The sequence below is a fragment of the Staurois parvus genome, unplaced genomic scaffold (genome assembly GCF_062004578.1).
Source record: "Staurois parvus isolate SC_StPar_1 unplaced genomic scaffold, SC_StPar_1.0 ptg000568l, whole genome shotgun sequence".
In the NCBI taxonomy this organism is placed as follows: Eukaryota; Metazoa; Chordata; class Amphibia; order Anura; family Ranidae; genus Staurois; species Staurois parvus.
Window position 1 is genome coordinate 819,805 of NW_028318364.1, and position 13,336 is coordinate 833,140.

Genomic DNA, 13,336 nt, shown 5'->3' on the forward strand with positions numbered 1-13,336 from the left:
CAGGTGTACCTAATATATACAACGGCCAGTCGGGAAGTGGTTAAAATAATAACAAAACATGTCTATGCTTACCTGCTGTGTGCAGTGGTTTTGCACAAAGCATCCCGGATCCTCCTCTTCTTGGGTCCCCTGGTGGCGCTTCTGGAGCCTCCATCCTGTCGGGTGCCCCCAAAGCAAGCAGCTTGCTATGGGGGCACCTGAGCATGCATACTCCCCAGTCGCTGTGCCGTGTGTCTGTGTGGCCCCCTCTCTCTTCTCATTGACTCACTGGCTGTGATTGACAGCAGTGCGAGCTATAGGCTCCCGCTGCTGTCTCAGTCAATGAGGTGAGGGAATCCCGGGATATTGGAGACTGCAGTGCACATCACTGGATCGAGAGGGGGGTTAGGTGAGTATTAGGGGGGTTGCTGCACAGAGAAGGTTTTTTTTTTTTTTACCTCCATGCATAGAATGCATGAAGTTAAAAAAATCTTTGAGCCTTTACAACCACTTTAATCATGAATTAATGTTCTCACTCCGATGTTTGCGGTGCTACTCCACATGTGTGGTGCATTCAATGCCAGACTTAATTGTGTGTTTGCATTTGCATTTCCCTGTGTGCGTGGGGTCCATGGGTACTTTTACATTCTTTTTTTTTACAAATTATTTTATTTCATTCTGCCCACTTGTAATAGCTTTGGGCAGGTGACAGGTACTCTTTATGGAAACATCAGTGGACTATTAGGGCTCGTTCACACTAGGCTGTTTTGCCAACGCTTGCCAAACGCCCCTATAGCGTTTGGCAAGCGTTGGTCCGGCGTTTGCGGAGCGTTTTTAACGCTCCGCAAACGCCGCATGCGCGGTTTAGCGGAGTTGCTAGGCGTTTGCCGAGCGTTAATAACGCCCCACAAACGCCTATAATGCAGTTTGAGTGGTGTTACCACTCCGCAAACGCCCCGCAACCGCGTCGCAAACGCCGGCCGGGCGTTTGCGGAGCGGCACCATAGACGAGAATAGGAGGCTTCAAAGCCTCCTGACTCGACCAGAGGCGTCCGTTTTTCCGCGACGCGATGCAAACGCTCCCGTTAGAACAGCACCATGTGCTGTAATGTGCAGAATTGGCAGAGGCGTTTGGGAAGCGGTAAAAACGCTTCTCAAACGCCTCTCTGCCGCCTGCACACAAGGCTAGTGTGAACGTAGCCTGAGACCTCCAATGTCTCTCCGAATGCCTCCAAAGCAGTAAAACAAGCACAGACTGTTCTTACTTAGCTGCTTCCTTGACTGTAACAGCCAGAGAATGAAAGCTTTGAAACCGAAAGTGACAAAATCTTTGTTGCTTCTTGGTTTATTCACCACAGAGAAGATTGGAGAATGGATGTTCCTCAGTCTCCTCTGTGTGAAGCAGTGGGAGAGGGGTGTGGGCTTTCACACCATCGGGATCACTTTTACAAAACAGGTGATTTCTGGCTAAAAAAACAGCAGCTGCCGCCATGATCTTCTAATAATCACTTGGTGACAGAATGTTTATATAGGCTTGTTGGCTAGCAAGTAAACCTGTCAGTACTACTAATAACTACAGTCTTCCAAAACTTTAGATGCATTCTTCTGCAGCCCCGCTTCCTTGAATGATGCGCTAATTTGACTGCAAGTTTCTAATGGTGTTGAATTGTGCCCCATCACCTCACCCCTAACTTGATCCCAACTAGCCGTATGTTTTTCTTGGCCACCAAGGCTGCTTATTATAGCGATGGGCAAGAAGGACAAGTAGGACAAGTAGGAGGGGGCAGGGACAGTGCTCTGCCTTACAAGTTACAGCAGCCCTTAATAAGGGTCGCTGAAACGGCGTAAGATTTGATGATTAGTGCATACACTGTAATGCTCCTTACCCAAACCTATGCAGTTATTGCAAGCATTATTGTTCGGCAAGCACAAGGACATAGTTTTGTTATTTTTTTGGAATACCACTAGCATTGCAGTGCTGGCTTCTGCTTTATGTGTCAAGGAGGTAACTGCTGATAGCCCCACAATTAGTAACATGTCAGTGTTGGTGTTAATGGAAACTTGTAATGGGAAAAATACAGTTGAGGAGTACTTACTTCAAGCTGACTTTGCCGGCCACATACATGTTCCAAGTTCTTGCAACGTATTAAAGCAAGAGGCAGTTAGCATTTTTGGAAAACAATCAGCCATGGTCGTCCACATAGGAGAGCTCAGTTAGGTAGTCTTTTTAACTTTGGATTTCATGATGCATGTTCTGTATACCGACAGTAACTTTCATTTTGATATGGACAGGTGATGATTTATCAGCTGGCAGACCATGTTCAGTGTTTTCTAACCGAACATAACCAGCCACCATCTAAATCATTTCATGAAGAGATGATGAAGAACCTTCAGAGGCAGCAGGAGAAAATTGCATTGGAAGAACAGAAAAAAATTCAGGAGATACAGATGAAAGAAGAGCAGATGGTAAGTTGGAGGAACTTGATCAGATAATGGTTTTAAATATCATTGACTTATTTTTAGGTCTCACGTGTCTTTCTATATTTCCTATTCTTGAAGCAAACATGTTCTTTTCTAATGCAAGACTATATAGTCCCTTAGAGATGCAAGAAACCATTTGGTAGATTAGTTTTCCAGCTTTTACCAAAACTGAAATTTTGCTTTTGGTTGGACTGACCTTGTAAAGGAAACCCATGCCAAGAGAAATATAGAGGCTGCTATTGGTAAGGTTTTTGTTAGTTGCTCAGCGACATGGTGATGTGTAGGATCCAAGGCCCAGGATCAAGTGCCTTGATTTCTGCCCATGTTAAATTTAAGACCCATCCATTCTGGCAGTAAGTCCCATCCCCAGTCATTCAGTTATCAAATACCAGAATTTAAGTGGGTAGTGAGTGCTCTGGTGCTTGAAAATTGAATTACAGAAGGTGAGGCCTTCTAAAAGGAAGGTGCACGTTAGTCTCAATATGGGTAACAGTTATGGGTTTATGTACAACCTGGGTCTGGAATTCAAGGAAATAATCTGTCGCCAAATGGTTCTTTCACTTTGGCAGTACTGTTACCATAGAACCGTTTTAGGCCGGGTTAGGTTTACTTACATACACCTTCTATAGTTTTTGTGAGTAGTGAATATGAGTTTTATACTTAGAGCAGCATGTTCTCCAGCCAAAGCTTTCACTTTCTGCCAAACAAATACAGTCAGGTCCATAAATATTGGTACATCGACACAATTCTAACATTTTTGGCTCTGTACACCACCACAATGGATTTGAAATGAAACGAACAAGATGTGCTTTAACTGCAGACTGTCAGCTTTAATTTGAGGGTATTTACATCCAAATCAGGATGTAAACTACTTATTCATTTCATTTCAAATCCATTCTGGGGGTGTATAGAGCCAAAAATGTTAGAATTGTGTCGATGTCCCAATATTTATGGACCTGACTGTAAATTGCACTTCAATTTTGTTTCTAGATTGTTGTTTGTTCACCATTTACCTACTGTACTTGGATGATGAAGTTATTGCTGTCACAATTGTAACCCTCTTAAGAGGGTTACTTAATGTAACAATAGGCCCCAGGTCCTCCTGACTATACTTACAAAAGATTGTTGTACAGGCTTGCAAGTTTTTCTGTTACCAAAATGCTTTATTGAAACGTTTAAAGAATAGATGACGTATGTTACAACATGTAAAAAACATGGAGAAAAGCAGAATCAGAGCGAGGGATATATTTTTACCCATGCAGAGGTGTATAGATAACTGAAATGTATAACAATGTTGAAGAATCCTAGGAATCTTTGTAAACTGCTCAAAGAAACACTTAGAAAACACATCAGATCTCAAGAGGAAAAATATCATGCTGGATATCTATGCTGATATGGCTTGAGTAATGTTTTAGGAGCATAAGGATGCCCCATGGTTTGATGGAAATGAAAAATAACAACCTACAGAGCACTGAATTCAAAGACACACCATTGGATTTAGGTCAGGTGAGCGTGTGGGCCATTCATCCTTCACGCTTCATTTCTCCATCCTCCAGGAACTGCCTGCATACTCTCACCAAATGAGGCCGGGTCTGACAGTGGGTCCAAGAATTTCATCCTGATATCTAATGACAGGCAGGGTGCCATTGTCTAGCCTGTAGAGGTCTGTGCGTCCCTCCATGGATATGCTTCCCAGACCATCACTGTTCCACCACCAAAACGGTCATCCTTAATAATGTTATAGGCTGCATAACGGTCTGCACGGCTTCTCCAGACCCTTTCGCATCTGTCACATGTGTTCAGGGTGAACCTGCTCTCATCTGTGAAAAGCGCAGGGCACCAGTGGCGGACCTGCCAATTCTGGTGTTCAGTGACAAATGCCAATCGAGCTCTATGGTGCTGGACAGTGAGCACAGAGCCCACTAGAGGACGTCGGACCCTCAGGCCACCCTCATGAAGTATGTTTCTGATTGTTTGGTCAGAGACATTCCCACCAGTGGCCTGTTGGAGGTAATTTTGTAGGACTCTAGCAGTGCTCCACCTGTTCCTTCTTTCACAAAGGAGCAGATACCGGTCCTGCTGATGGGTTAAGGACCTTCTAAGGCCCAGTCCAGCTCTCCTAGAGTAACTTCCTGTCTCCTGGAATCTCCTCCATGCTCTTGAGACTGTGGTGGGAGACACAGAAAACCTTCTGGCAATGGTACGTTTTGATGTGCCATCCTGGAGGATTTGGACTGCCTATGCAACTTCTGTAGGTTCCAGGTATCGCCAAATGCTACCAGTAGTGAGACTGACCCTAGCCAAATGCAAAACTAGTGAAAAACAGACAGAAAAGATGAGTAGAGAAAAAAATGTCTGTGGCCTCCACCTGTAAAACCATTCCTGTTTTGGGGGTCATCTGATGGTTGCCCATCTAGTGCACCAGTTGTTAATTTCAATAACTCCAAAGCAGCTGAAACTGATTAACAACCTCTTCTACTTAACTGACCAGATCAATATCCCAGGAGTTTAACTGACTTGATGCTATACTCTGATTAAAAAGTGTTCCTTTGATTTGTTTGAGCAGTGTAGTTATGTTATTCAACTGATTATAGTGGAGATCCCTATTAGCTCGTAAGAGAAGACCGTACAGGAGTTGTGAAATCTAGCCTCTAGTCCTTACAGCTAAGTGCAACCATGAGTGAAAAAATATTGAGTGGAAAGGTCACCTAATGTGTTCATATTGGTGACCTAGCCTAGGGGAAACGCACTCAATTTTGGGGAAAAAAAAAGAGGGGGGAGAGGTAGGGGAGAAGAGAAAGAGAAGAGAGGGGACAAAGTGAGATATCATGGAATCTCCATCACGGGGTTGCCCTGGGTTGGGGGTATTGGATTGCCAGGTCAAAGGCATATCAACCTCATGGTCAATCGAGAGACCAGTCAGTCAAGTCATGGCTGCCGTGTTTTGTCGTGTTTGTCTTCTAGTACCACTGTTAATTTCTAGTTTAATAAAGAATCCTTGAATTTTAGATTTAATTTCTTCACAGTTCATAGTAGGAGACTTCCACACATATGCTGTTGTCTGCTTCGTTGCCATAAAGAAGAAAGAGATGAGAGCACGGAGTTGTCGTGGTACCTCGTTAAGTCTCCTCTGAAGAAGGGCTTCCCCTGGGTTCTTTCAGATGTTAAGTTGTGTAACTTAAAGAATCAGATTATTCACTCTGGTCCACAGGCGATGGGCTGCAATGCAAGACCACTAAACGTGGAACATTGTCCCCTCAGCCTTGCAGCCCCTAAAACATAGTGAGTTGTAGTGAGGCACATACTTGGCTATTTACGCTGGCGTAAAATACCATCTAGAGAGAACTTTATATGAGATCTCCAAAGCTTTCATGTTTTCCGAGAGCATTTGGAAATAGCTTGCCAAATCGGCAACCAGTCTTCTAGCGTTAAAGCGGAGCTCCACTCAAAAGGGGACGTTCCGCTTTAATGCTTTGTCCCCTGCTCGCCATTAAGGATTGGCACCTTTGGGGAGCGGGTACCCGAATGCGACAGGTACATGCTCCAACTTCCGCTGCGATCACCTAAGCTACTATCAGAAGCGGAAGTTGTCCAACCAACACCCCCCCCCCCCCCATCCCGTAGTATTCTGGGACATGTGACAGGTCCCAGAAGACTACGGGCCATTCACAAAGCGCAGCACTTCTCACGCATGCTCAGTGGGCACCCGGCTGCGAAGCCGCAGGCTGTCACAGCTGGGTGCCCACATTAAGATGCTGGCACCAGGGAGAGAAGACGGCCGGTGAAACCAGGGGTGGTGAGGACACCGCTGGACCAAGGGACAGGTAAGTGGCTGTATTTAAAAGTCAGCAGCTACAGTTTGTGCGAAGGTCCGAAGCCCAGTTATGGTCAGCATGGAGTGCACCGTCACAAAACCATGAGTTATCCACCACTGAAATGTATGTTTATCTGTAGCCCCTGGGGGGAATAAAGGACAATCAAACAATTGAACTAGTGGCAAATGAGGGGACATCAGACTTGCTATACTCACCTGAATCCTTGTATACTCACCTTTCACACAAAAGACACATGGAAGTTTTCCAGCTGGGCGGTCTGTTAGAACACAAGCCCACAATAAAATCAAGATAACACACAGCAGAATCATGTTAAGATGTAATGAGATCAGTCCCTGCCTATGGCAGCCATGATAGCATTGACACACTGACACTTATCTGAATACAAATAGTTCAGCCATCTCATCCTTTGTCAGCCACCTGCTCTAATTAAAACTACTTCCCTACCGGGCCAATTCTGACATTTCTCTCCTACAAAAAAAAAACATTTTTGACAGAAAATTACTTATAACCCCCAAACATCATATATTAGCAGAGGCCCTAGAGAATAAAATGTTGGGTTTGCAGGTTTTTATGTCACACAGTATTTGCGCAGCAATTTTTCAAAAGCAATTGTTTTTTAAAATACAGTTTAATGAATTTTAGTGCACACAAACACCCATTGTTTGGTAAAATATGAAAAATGATTTTACTCAGAGTAAAAAGATACCCAACACGCCACTCATTAAAATTGCATATGCCCAAAGAACTGAGCTTACAGACTCTAAAAATACATTAGGTAACACAACGGCCTCTCTCGGGTTTGTGAACTCTTTGATTAAAACACAAAAGGTCAACAAATTCATTTCATTTTAATTTTCCCAAAAATGCATAAAAGTACACATAAATATGTAAAGAAGTAATCATTACAAAAACAAGAAAGAAAATGATGTATTGGCCATTTGCTTTAAAACAAAATAGGGGAGAAAAAAAGGAAATGTTACCATGTGGTCCTATTGGTGATTGAACACCAGAGAAAACCAGTACCTACCTTGTCCAGAACAAGCTGGAATATGAAATGTATGTAATGTTTGTGCTATGCACTGAAATAGTACCAATTGTTATGGTACACTGCAGCAAACTGAAGCACAAACATGGGGTTAACAGTGGTGGAGAAAAAAAAAGTCCCTCTGTCGGTGATGTCATTGGAAGGAAAAATGTCCCTCTGTCGGTGGTGTCATTGGAAGGAAAAATGTCCCTCTGTCGGTGGTGTCATTGGAAGGAAAAATGTCCCTCTGTCGGTGGTGTCATTGGAAGGAAAAATGTCCCTCTGTCGGTGGTGTCATTTGAAGGAAAAATGTCCCTCTGTCGGTGATGTCATTGGAAGGAAAAATATCCCTCTGTCGGTGATGTCATTGGAAGGAAAAATGTCCCTCTGTCAGTGGTGTCATTGGAAGGAAAAATGTCCCTCTGTCAGTGGTGTCATTGGAAGAAAAAATGTCCCTCTGTCGGTGGTGTCATTGGAAGGAAAAATGTCCCTCTGTCGGTGATGTCATTTGAAGGAAAAATGTCCCTCTGTCGGTGGTGTCATTGGAAGAAAAAATGTCCCTCTGTCGGTGGTTTTATTGGAAGGAAAAATGTCCCTGTCAGTGGTGTCATTGGAAGGAAAAATGTCCCTCTGTCAGTGGTGTCATTGGAAGAAAAAATGTCCCTCTGTCGGTGGTGTCATTGGAAGGAAAAATGTCCCTCTGTCAGTGGTGTCATTGGAAGGAAAAATGTCCCTCTGTCAGTGGTGTCATTAGAAGAAAAAATGTCCCTCTGTCGGTGGTGTCATTGGAAGGAAAAATGTCCCTCTGTCGTTGGTGTCATTGGAAGGAAAAATGTCCCTCTGTCGGTGGTGTCATTTGAAGGAAAAATGTCCCTCTGTCGGTGATGTCATTGGAAGGAAAAATGTCCCTCTGTCGGTGATGTCATTTGCAGTATTTGCAAGTGTCCCAGACTCCTAGTTTATGGGACAGACCTGGGTTAAGTGGTTTAGGCCGTGAAGACGGAGGGATCCAACATAGCCCAGAGTGATAAGACATTCCCTGTGAAATATTGGGTCAATGGCATTATTTGGGCTGCAGCATAGCAGTGCAGAACGTGATGGACCCAAGACCCCCACGGATTTAAGGACGATAGAGTAGGTGTCGAGCTAGCTGTGGACATTTTGATTCCTAATTGAAGGCCAAACTTTCTTGTTGCAGGATACATAGTATGTGCGGGGCTATGTGAATGGGGAGAACGTGGAAGGGGTAAAGCAGTTTAGGTAGATAAGTCATCTTGATGGCATGCGTTCGACCAAACCATGAGAGAGACATATGACCCCAGGTGGATAACAGACCCCTAAGGTGTCGAATCAAGGGAGGGATATTGGTCTGATAGTATCATTTGAAGGTGTAAGAGAAATGTCTAAATATGGAAAGACACGAGTCTATTGGAATGGGAAATGGGCCTGAATCAGTGTCTGAGTTGTAGAGGTTGACATTCATAGCAGAGGATTTGGATGGGTTAACATGAAGACCACAGGCTTACAAGCTTTTACTGAGTAAATGTGCATGTCTTGTCTGTAGAGGGGGGGGCAGCACTCTGGAAACCAGCTTGTTCTTTGGGGAGGTGAGGAGGAGACCAAAGTGGTTCTATTAAGGAATCCAAACTGGCCAATCACTTCATCCTCTGAGAATGTTCAGCTCTGAGACTTCTGCTTTTCCTGGGGTGTATTCTCTTAGGTTATTAGGCTCCTTTTTATATTTTCAGTTTCTTGTCTACACAGCACAGAAAATAGAAGGGAGCATGTTTTACATTATATTCATTTTTTTTTTTTATCTGTTGATTGTCAGAGGAAAGAAATCCTTGATGAAATCCAGAGAAGGGAAGAGGAGAAAAAGGAGGAGAAACGGAGGAAAGAGATGGCAAAATTGGTAATGTATGAATAAATCTTGAATAGCCTGTGGAAGGAATAACATTTCCCGCTGCTTGTTTTGTTGTTCATTGAGGACAAGAAGTGTGTGTGTATGTATATAAAATGTGTATTATACAGTATATATTTTTCTTTTTCAGGAGAGACTTGAAAGTGCCAACCTGACTTGTCAGGAAAATTCAGTGAAAACTAATAATATTGCAGGGTCTAAAACCTCGACAACTAATGGAAGTTTAGCAGAACATGGAGGAAACAGAATTCGCACAACATCTGCTGGCAGATCAAAGTAAACACATTTTACCTTCTAAAGTGGAATTATGGAGGCTGCTTAAAATGCTGGTGGCCTGGCTGTCTTCTGCACCTTCTGCTTTAGGCACCCATATTAAGTAGGCAAATCAGAAGTTCTGAACTCACTTGCTGCCTCCTTGTTCTAAGTCTGTGGCTAAAGCTTAACTCCAGCTTTGCTATTGTTTTAATTTGTTTGGGCACAAACAAATTACTTCGCAAAGAATTGTGGCTGTTAGCAGCACTGCATAAACAGTATGTACATACAGTATGTCGTGCTGTGTTCTGGCTGTTCATTCTACATGGTCTTTTTTCTTCACCCCCCCCTAACATTTGCACTGAATGAAGCACCATGTTGACAGAGTCCAACCAGTATAATATATTCAGCAAGCCCTATACTGCTAGTCCTATATCAGAGTAATGATAGAAGTTCTTTGTTGCTATACCAACGAAGATTTATCACAGGTTTACTTTAAAAGACAAAATTGTTTTGATACCGTTTTAACAGCAGAAATATTAGTTTGAGATGGAATTGGACTTCGTCAAGTTTGCTGCCAAATCGGTTGAAAATGCATGTGTAAGTCAGTGGTTAAGTTTAGGATTTAGGGGATTGATGAACTCTTGAAGTGAGAGGCTAAAGGTTCTTGGTGTAAACCAGGATTGCATTACATACACTTGTGTGAAAACAAATTAAACTGTTGTTTTCTGCAAGTTTAGTTTTGGCCTTCCTTACATTTAAAGAATAAGATCACCTTCGGGAACATGTTAGATGTTCTACCCGTTTTCAGGTTCCCAATGCTGTAGCCGCTGTCCACTGCCCCCTCCTCCCTGTGACAGCAGTACGGGGAGAAGTTCTCTGTACAAGCTGTCACTTTTTAAGAACAGCAGCCCACACAGCCGCATCATCCATTCACAGTTTTCTGTGAATGAATGGACTACAAGTGAACAGGTCTAAAGCCACTGTGGACAGCACAGTGGCTCAGTGGTTAGCACTTTGGTCTTAGAGCACTAGGGTCCAGTACTCACAGATGGCAACCAACCCAACCTATATCTGGCCTTTGGTAAATTGGTGAAGGGACAAACTGGATACCTTGAATTGGTGAGGGGAGTTCCCTCCATGTGCTCCTTCCTGCAAAGGCTAGTTAAAGGTTGGGGTGGTTGCCATTTGTTTGTACTGTTTGTGAATTGGTGAGGGGATGCACTGATTACCTCATGTCATTATGCTATTGCTGGGTGTCCAGTGCATTCCTGTACCTCTTAAAGAGGAGTTGTCTCCCTCCAGGCATACCTTCCCTCAATCTTTCCATTATATTATATATATATATATATATATATATATATATATATATATATATATATATATATATATATATATACTCCAACTTTGGTTAGTTATAAGTTGCAGTGGTTTCCACTTGTTTGTACTGCTGGTAGGTTTATTGGCTGCTGTATACATTTATCCTAGTATGTATGCATATGTGATAGGAACCCTAGATCATAACTTGAGAGAAGAAAAACATGACAATGAATAGTACGAGGGGCATTCAAATTAAACCGGGACTTTTAATTTTACAGGTATAAACAGGGATGCTAGCATGGCAGTACAACATGCAGTATGTGGCAAGTGTGTTCTATTATTAATAAGCAGTGCACATGTTGCGGGCCAGTCCAGAGTCTGTTAATCAGGATGGCAGACAAAAGTATTAAGTGTGTGCATGGAACAGCATGTGGTGATGAAGTTTCTTGTTAACGAAGGAGTAAAACCCACGGATATCTACAGAAGAGAAGCACAGTGCAGTGATGAGACACTTACCTGCAGTAAGACATTTGAATGGTGTAAACGTTTCAAAGATGGCTGTACGTCCGTCAATGACAATCCTGGCTGTGGTGGTTCCCGGCCCACAGCAGTCATTCCTGTGACTACTCCGCATGTGGAATGCCTGATCCTGGATAATCTATGTGTAACCTGTTGTGAAATGGCACAAGAGATGAATCTGTCTGTAGGAATGGTGAACACAATGATGAGAAAGTGAAGCAGGCTCTCCTAGGATTGTTCAGGAGTATTGACAAATCTTTCTATGTTGAAGCTTTCCAGGCGTTAAATGCTGGGATATGTGTATAAATGTAGCAGGGGAGTTTGTTGAAAAATAAATTCAGTTTCAACTCCTTGAAATTTGTTCTTTTATTATATAAGCTCAAAAGTCCCGGTTTGAATTGATTCTCCTCCTATATAAAGCTCTGTGTACATTGATGGTACTACATAAATATCTGTACTACATAATAAGAAAATAAAGAACAGGTCAGTGTATCTCTGTAAACAGAATACAGCACTGTACATGCATGGAGAACTATGCTTCCTTGCCTCACGTAACACATGGCTAATGCCTCCTAGTGTGCCTGTTTGACTTGTGTCTTTTCAAGCCATGGCCTGTAATTTAAAGACCATGGGGTTGATTTCCTAAAATTGGAGAGTGCAAAATCTGGTGCATCTGTGTATGGTAGCCAATCAGCTTCTAACTTCAGCTTGTTCAGTTAAGCTTTGACAAAAACGTGGAAGCTGATTGGTTTCTATGCAGAGCTGCACTCTCCAGTTTTAGTAGATCAACCCCATGTGTGCATGGGTTCTTGGGACAGTAGAATCCTCCTCACTTTATATCTTGTTAATTACTTCTGTCTTTTGTTTGTTTTAAGGCGAGATCGACAGTACTCTGTGTGTAGTGATGACAGTACAGCTTCCTATGAGGTGCTGACATTTGACATTGGTGGTCCTGGTCAACTAGTTGTGCACAGAGGGAAATGTCTGGGTGAGTATCTGATAATTATAACTTAGTAAAATCTTTCCTGTACGTTCCATAACTTGCTTTTCCATAAAATGCAGAGGGGTGATATAACTGATATACTTTTATACTGTCTAGATGTCACTAATATTACAACTGTCCTAACAGCCTTATTGGTGAAAGAGTTCTTATTCTTGAGTATTTGGACTGGAAAAAATACTCTTTTCTACAGCCAGACCTATAGGTGTAGTAAAGAAACTGATATTTGTCTTGCCCTGCTCTTTGTCAGACTTGCTGCTAAACAGGAGGGACATATTTTATCATCACCACCTAAGCAGTCTGTTGTAATAAGCATGCCCATTGGGCGTTTAGACTTGGTTCATGAGGCTCAGGCGCTTGGGTGCCGATTGCAGGGACAGGTGCACTATCCAGTCCGGCTGGCTGCAGAAGCTGACAGTACATACCTCGCTTACTTGCAGCAAATTGTACAAACAACTCTAAACTGTAAAAAAAAAAGAAAAAAGAAAAAAAAAAAGGTATTTAGTCAAGCAGATATGGAGATCAGAAACCTGACTGAAATGGGAGGGGGAGTTGGGATCAAAGTTGAATGAACAACACCGGAATAGTTTATTTAAATTAGCACATGAAGTAACAAATATAAACACAGAGGAAATGAATTATAAATGTATGGCCAGATGGTATATTACACAGAATATAGCACATAAACAACAAGCAGAGATTTCACTTTTTTGCTGGAGAGGTTGTGGGAGAAGACGCACGATGGCATATATTTGGTGGGAATGTCCGAAGATACAAGAATATTGGAAGGATATATTACAACATGTTCAGGAGATGTGTGGGACTTCTATACAGGGGGATCCGTGGAGTTGTTTATTTTATAAATTTGAATCCTTAACCAGGTTACATAAGAATATGTTACCTTACCATCTAGTTAGTGTGGCTAAAGGCCTGATCCCTAAATTTTTGCTTGTCCCTGATCCTCCAAGTATGAAGGATTGGGTTAATAGAGTGGATAATATTTA

At 42.6% G+C, this 13,336-nt stretch overlaps 1 protein-coding gene across 1 annotated transcript in view; it reads left to right on the forward strand.

Moving 5' to 3' along the window:
* The window catches only part of EIF2AK4 (eukaryotic translation initiation factor 2 alpha kinase 4), an 87,429-nt gene that overhangs the window by 19,400 nt on the left and 54,693 nt on the right, over positions 1 to 13,336 (forward strand). The window contains exons 4-7 of the mRNA XM_089691663.1: positions 2,272 to 2,445; positions 9,152 to 9,232; positions 9,372 to 9,517; positions 12,208 to 12,320. Coding sequence (XP_089547789.1) covers positions 2,272 to 2,445; positions 9,152 to 9,232; positions 9,372 to 9,517; positions 12,208 to 12,320 — 514 coding nt within the window. The remainder of the gene's footprint in view (positions 1 to 2,271; positions 2,446 to 9,151; positions 9,233 to 9,371; positions 9,518 to 12,207; positions 12,321 to 13,336) is intronic.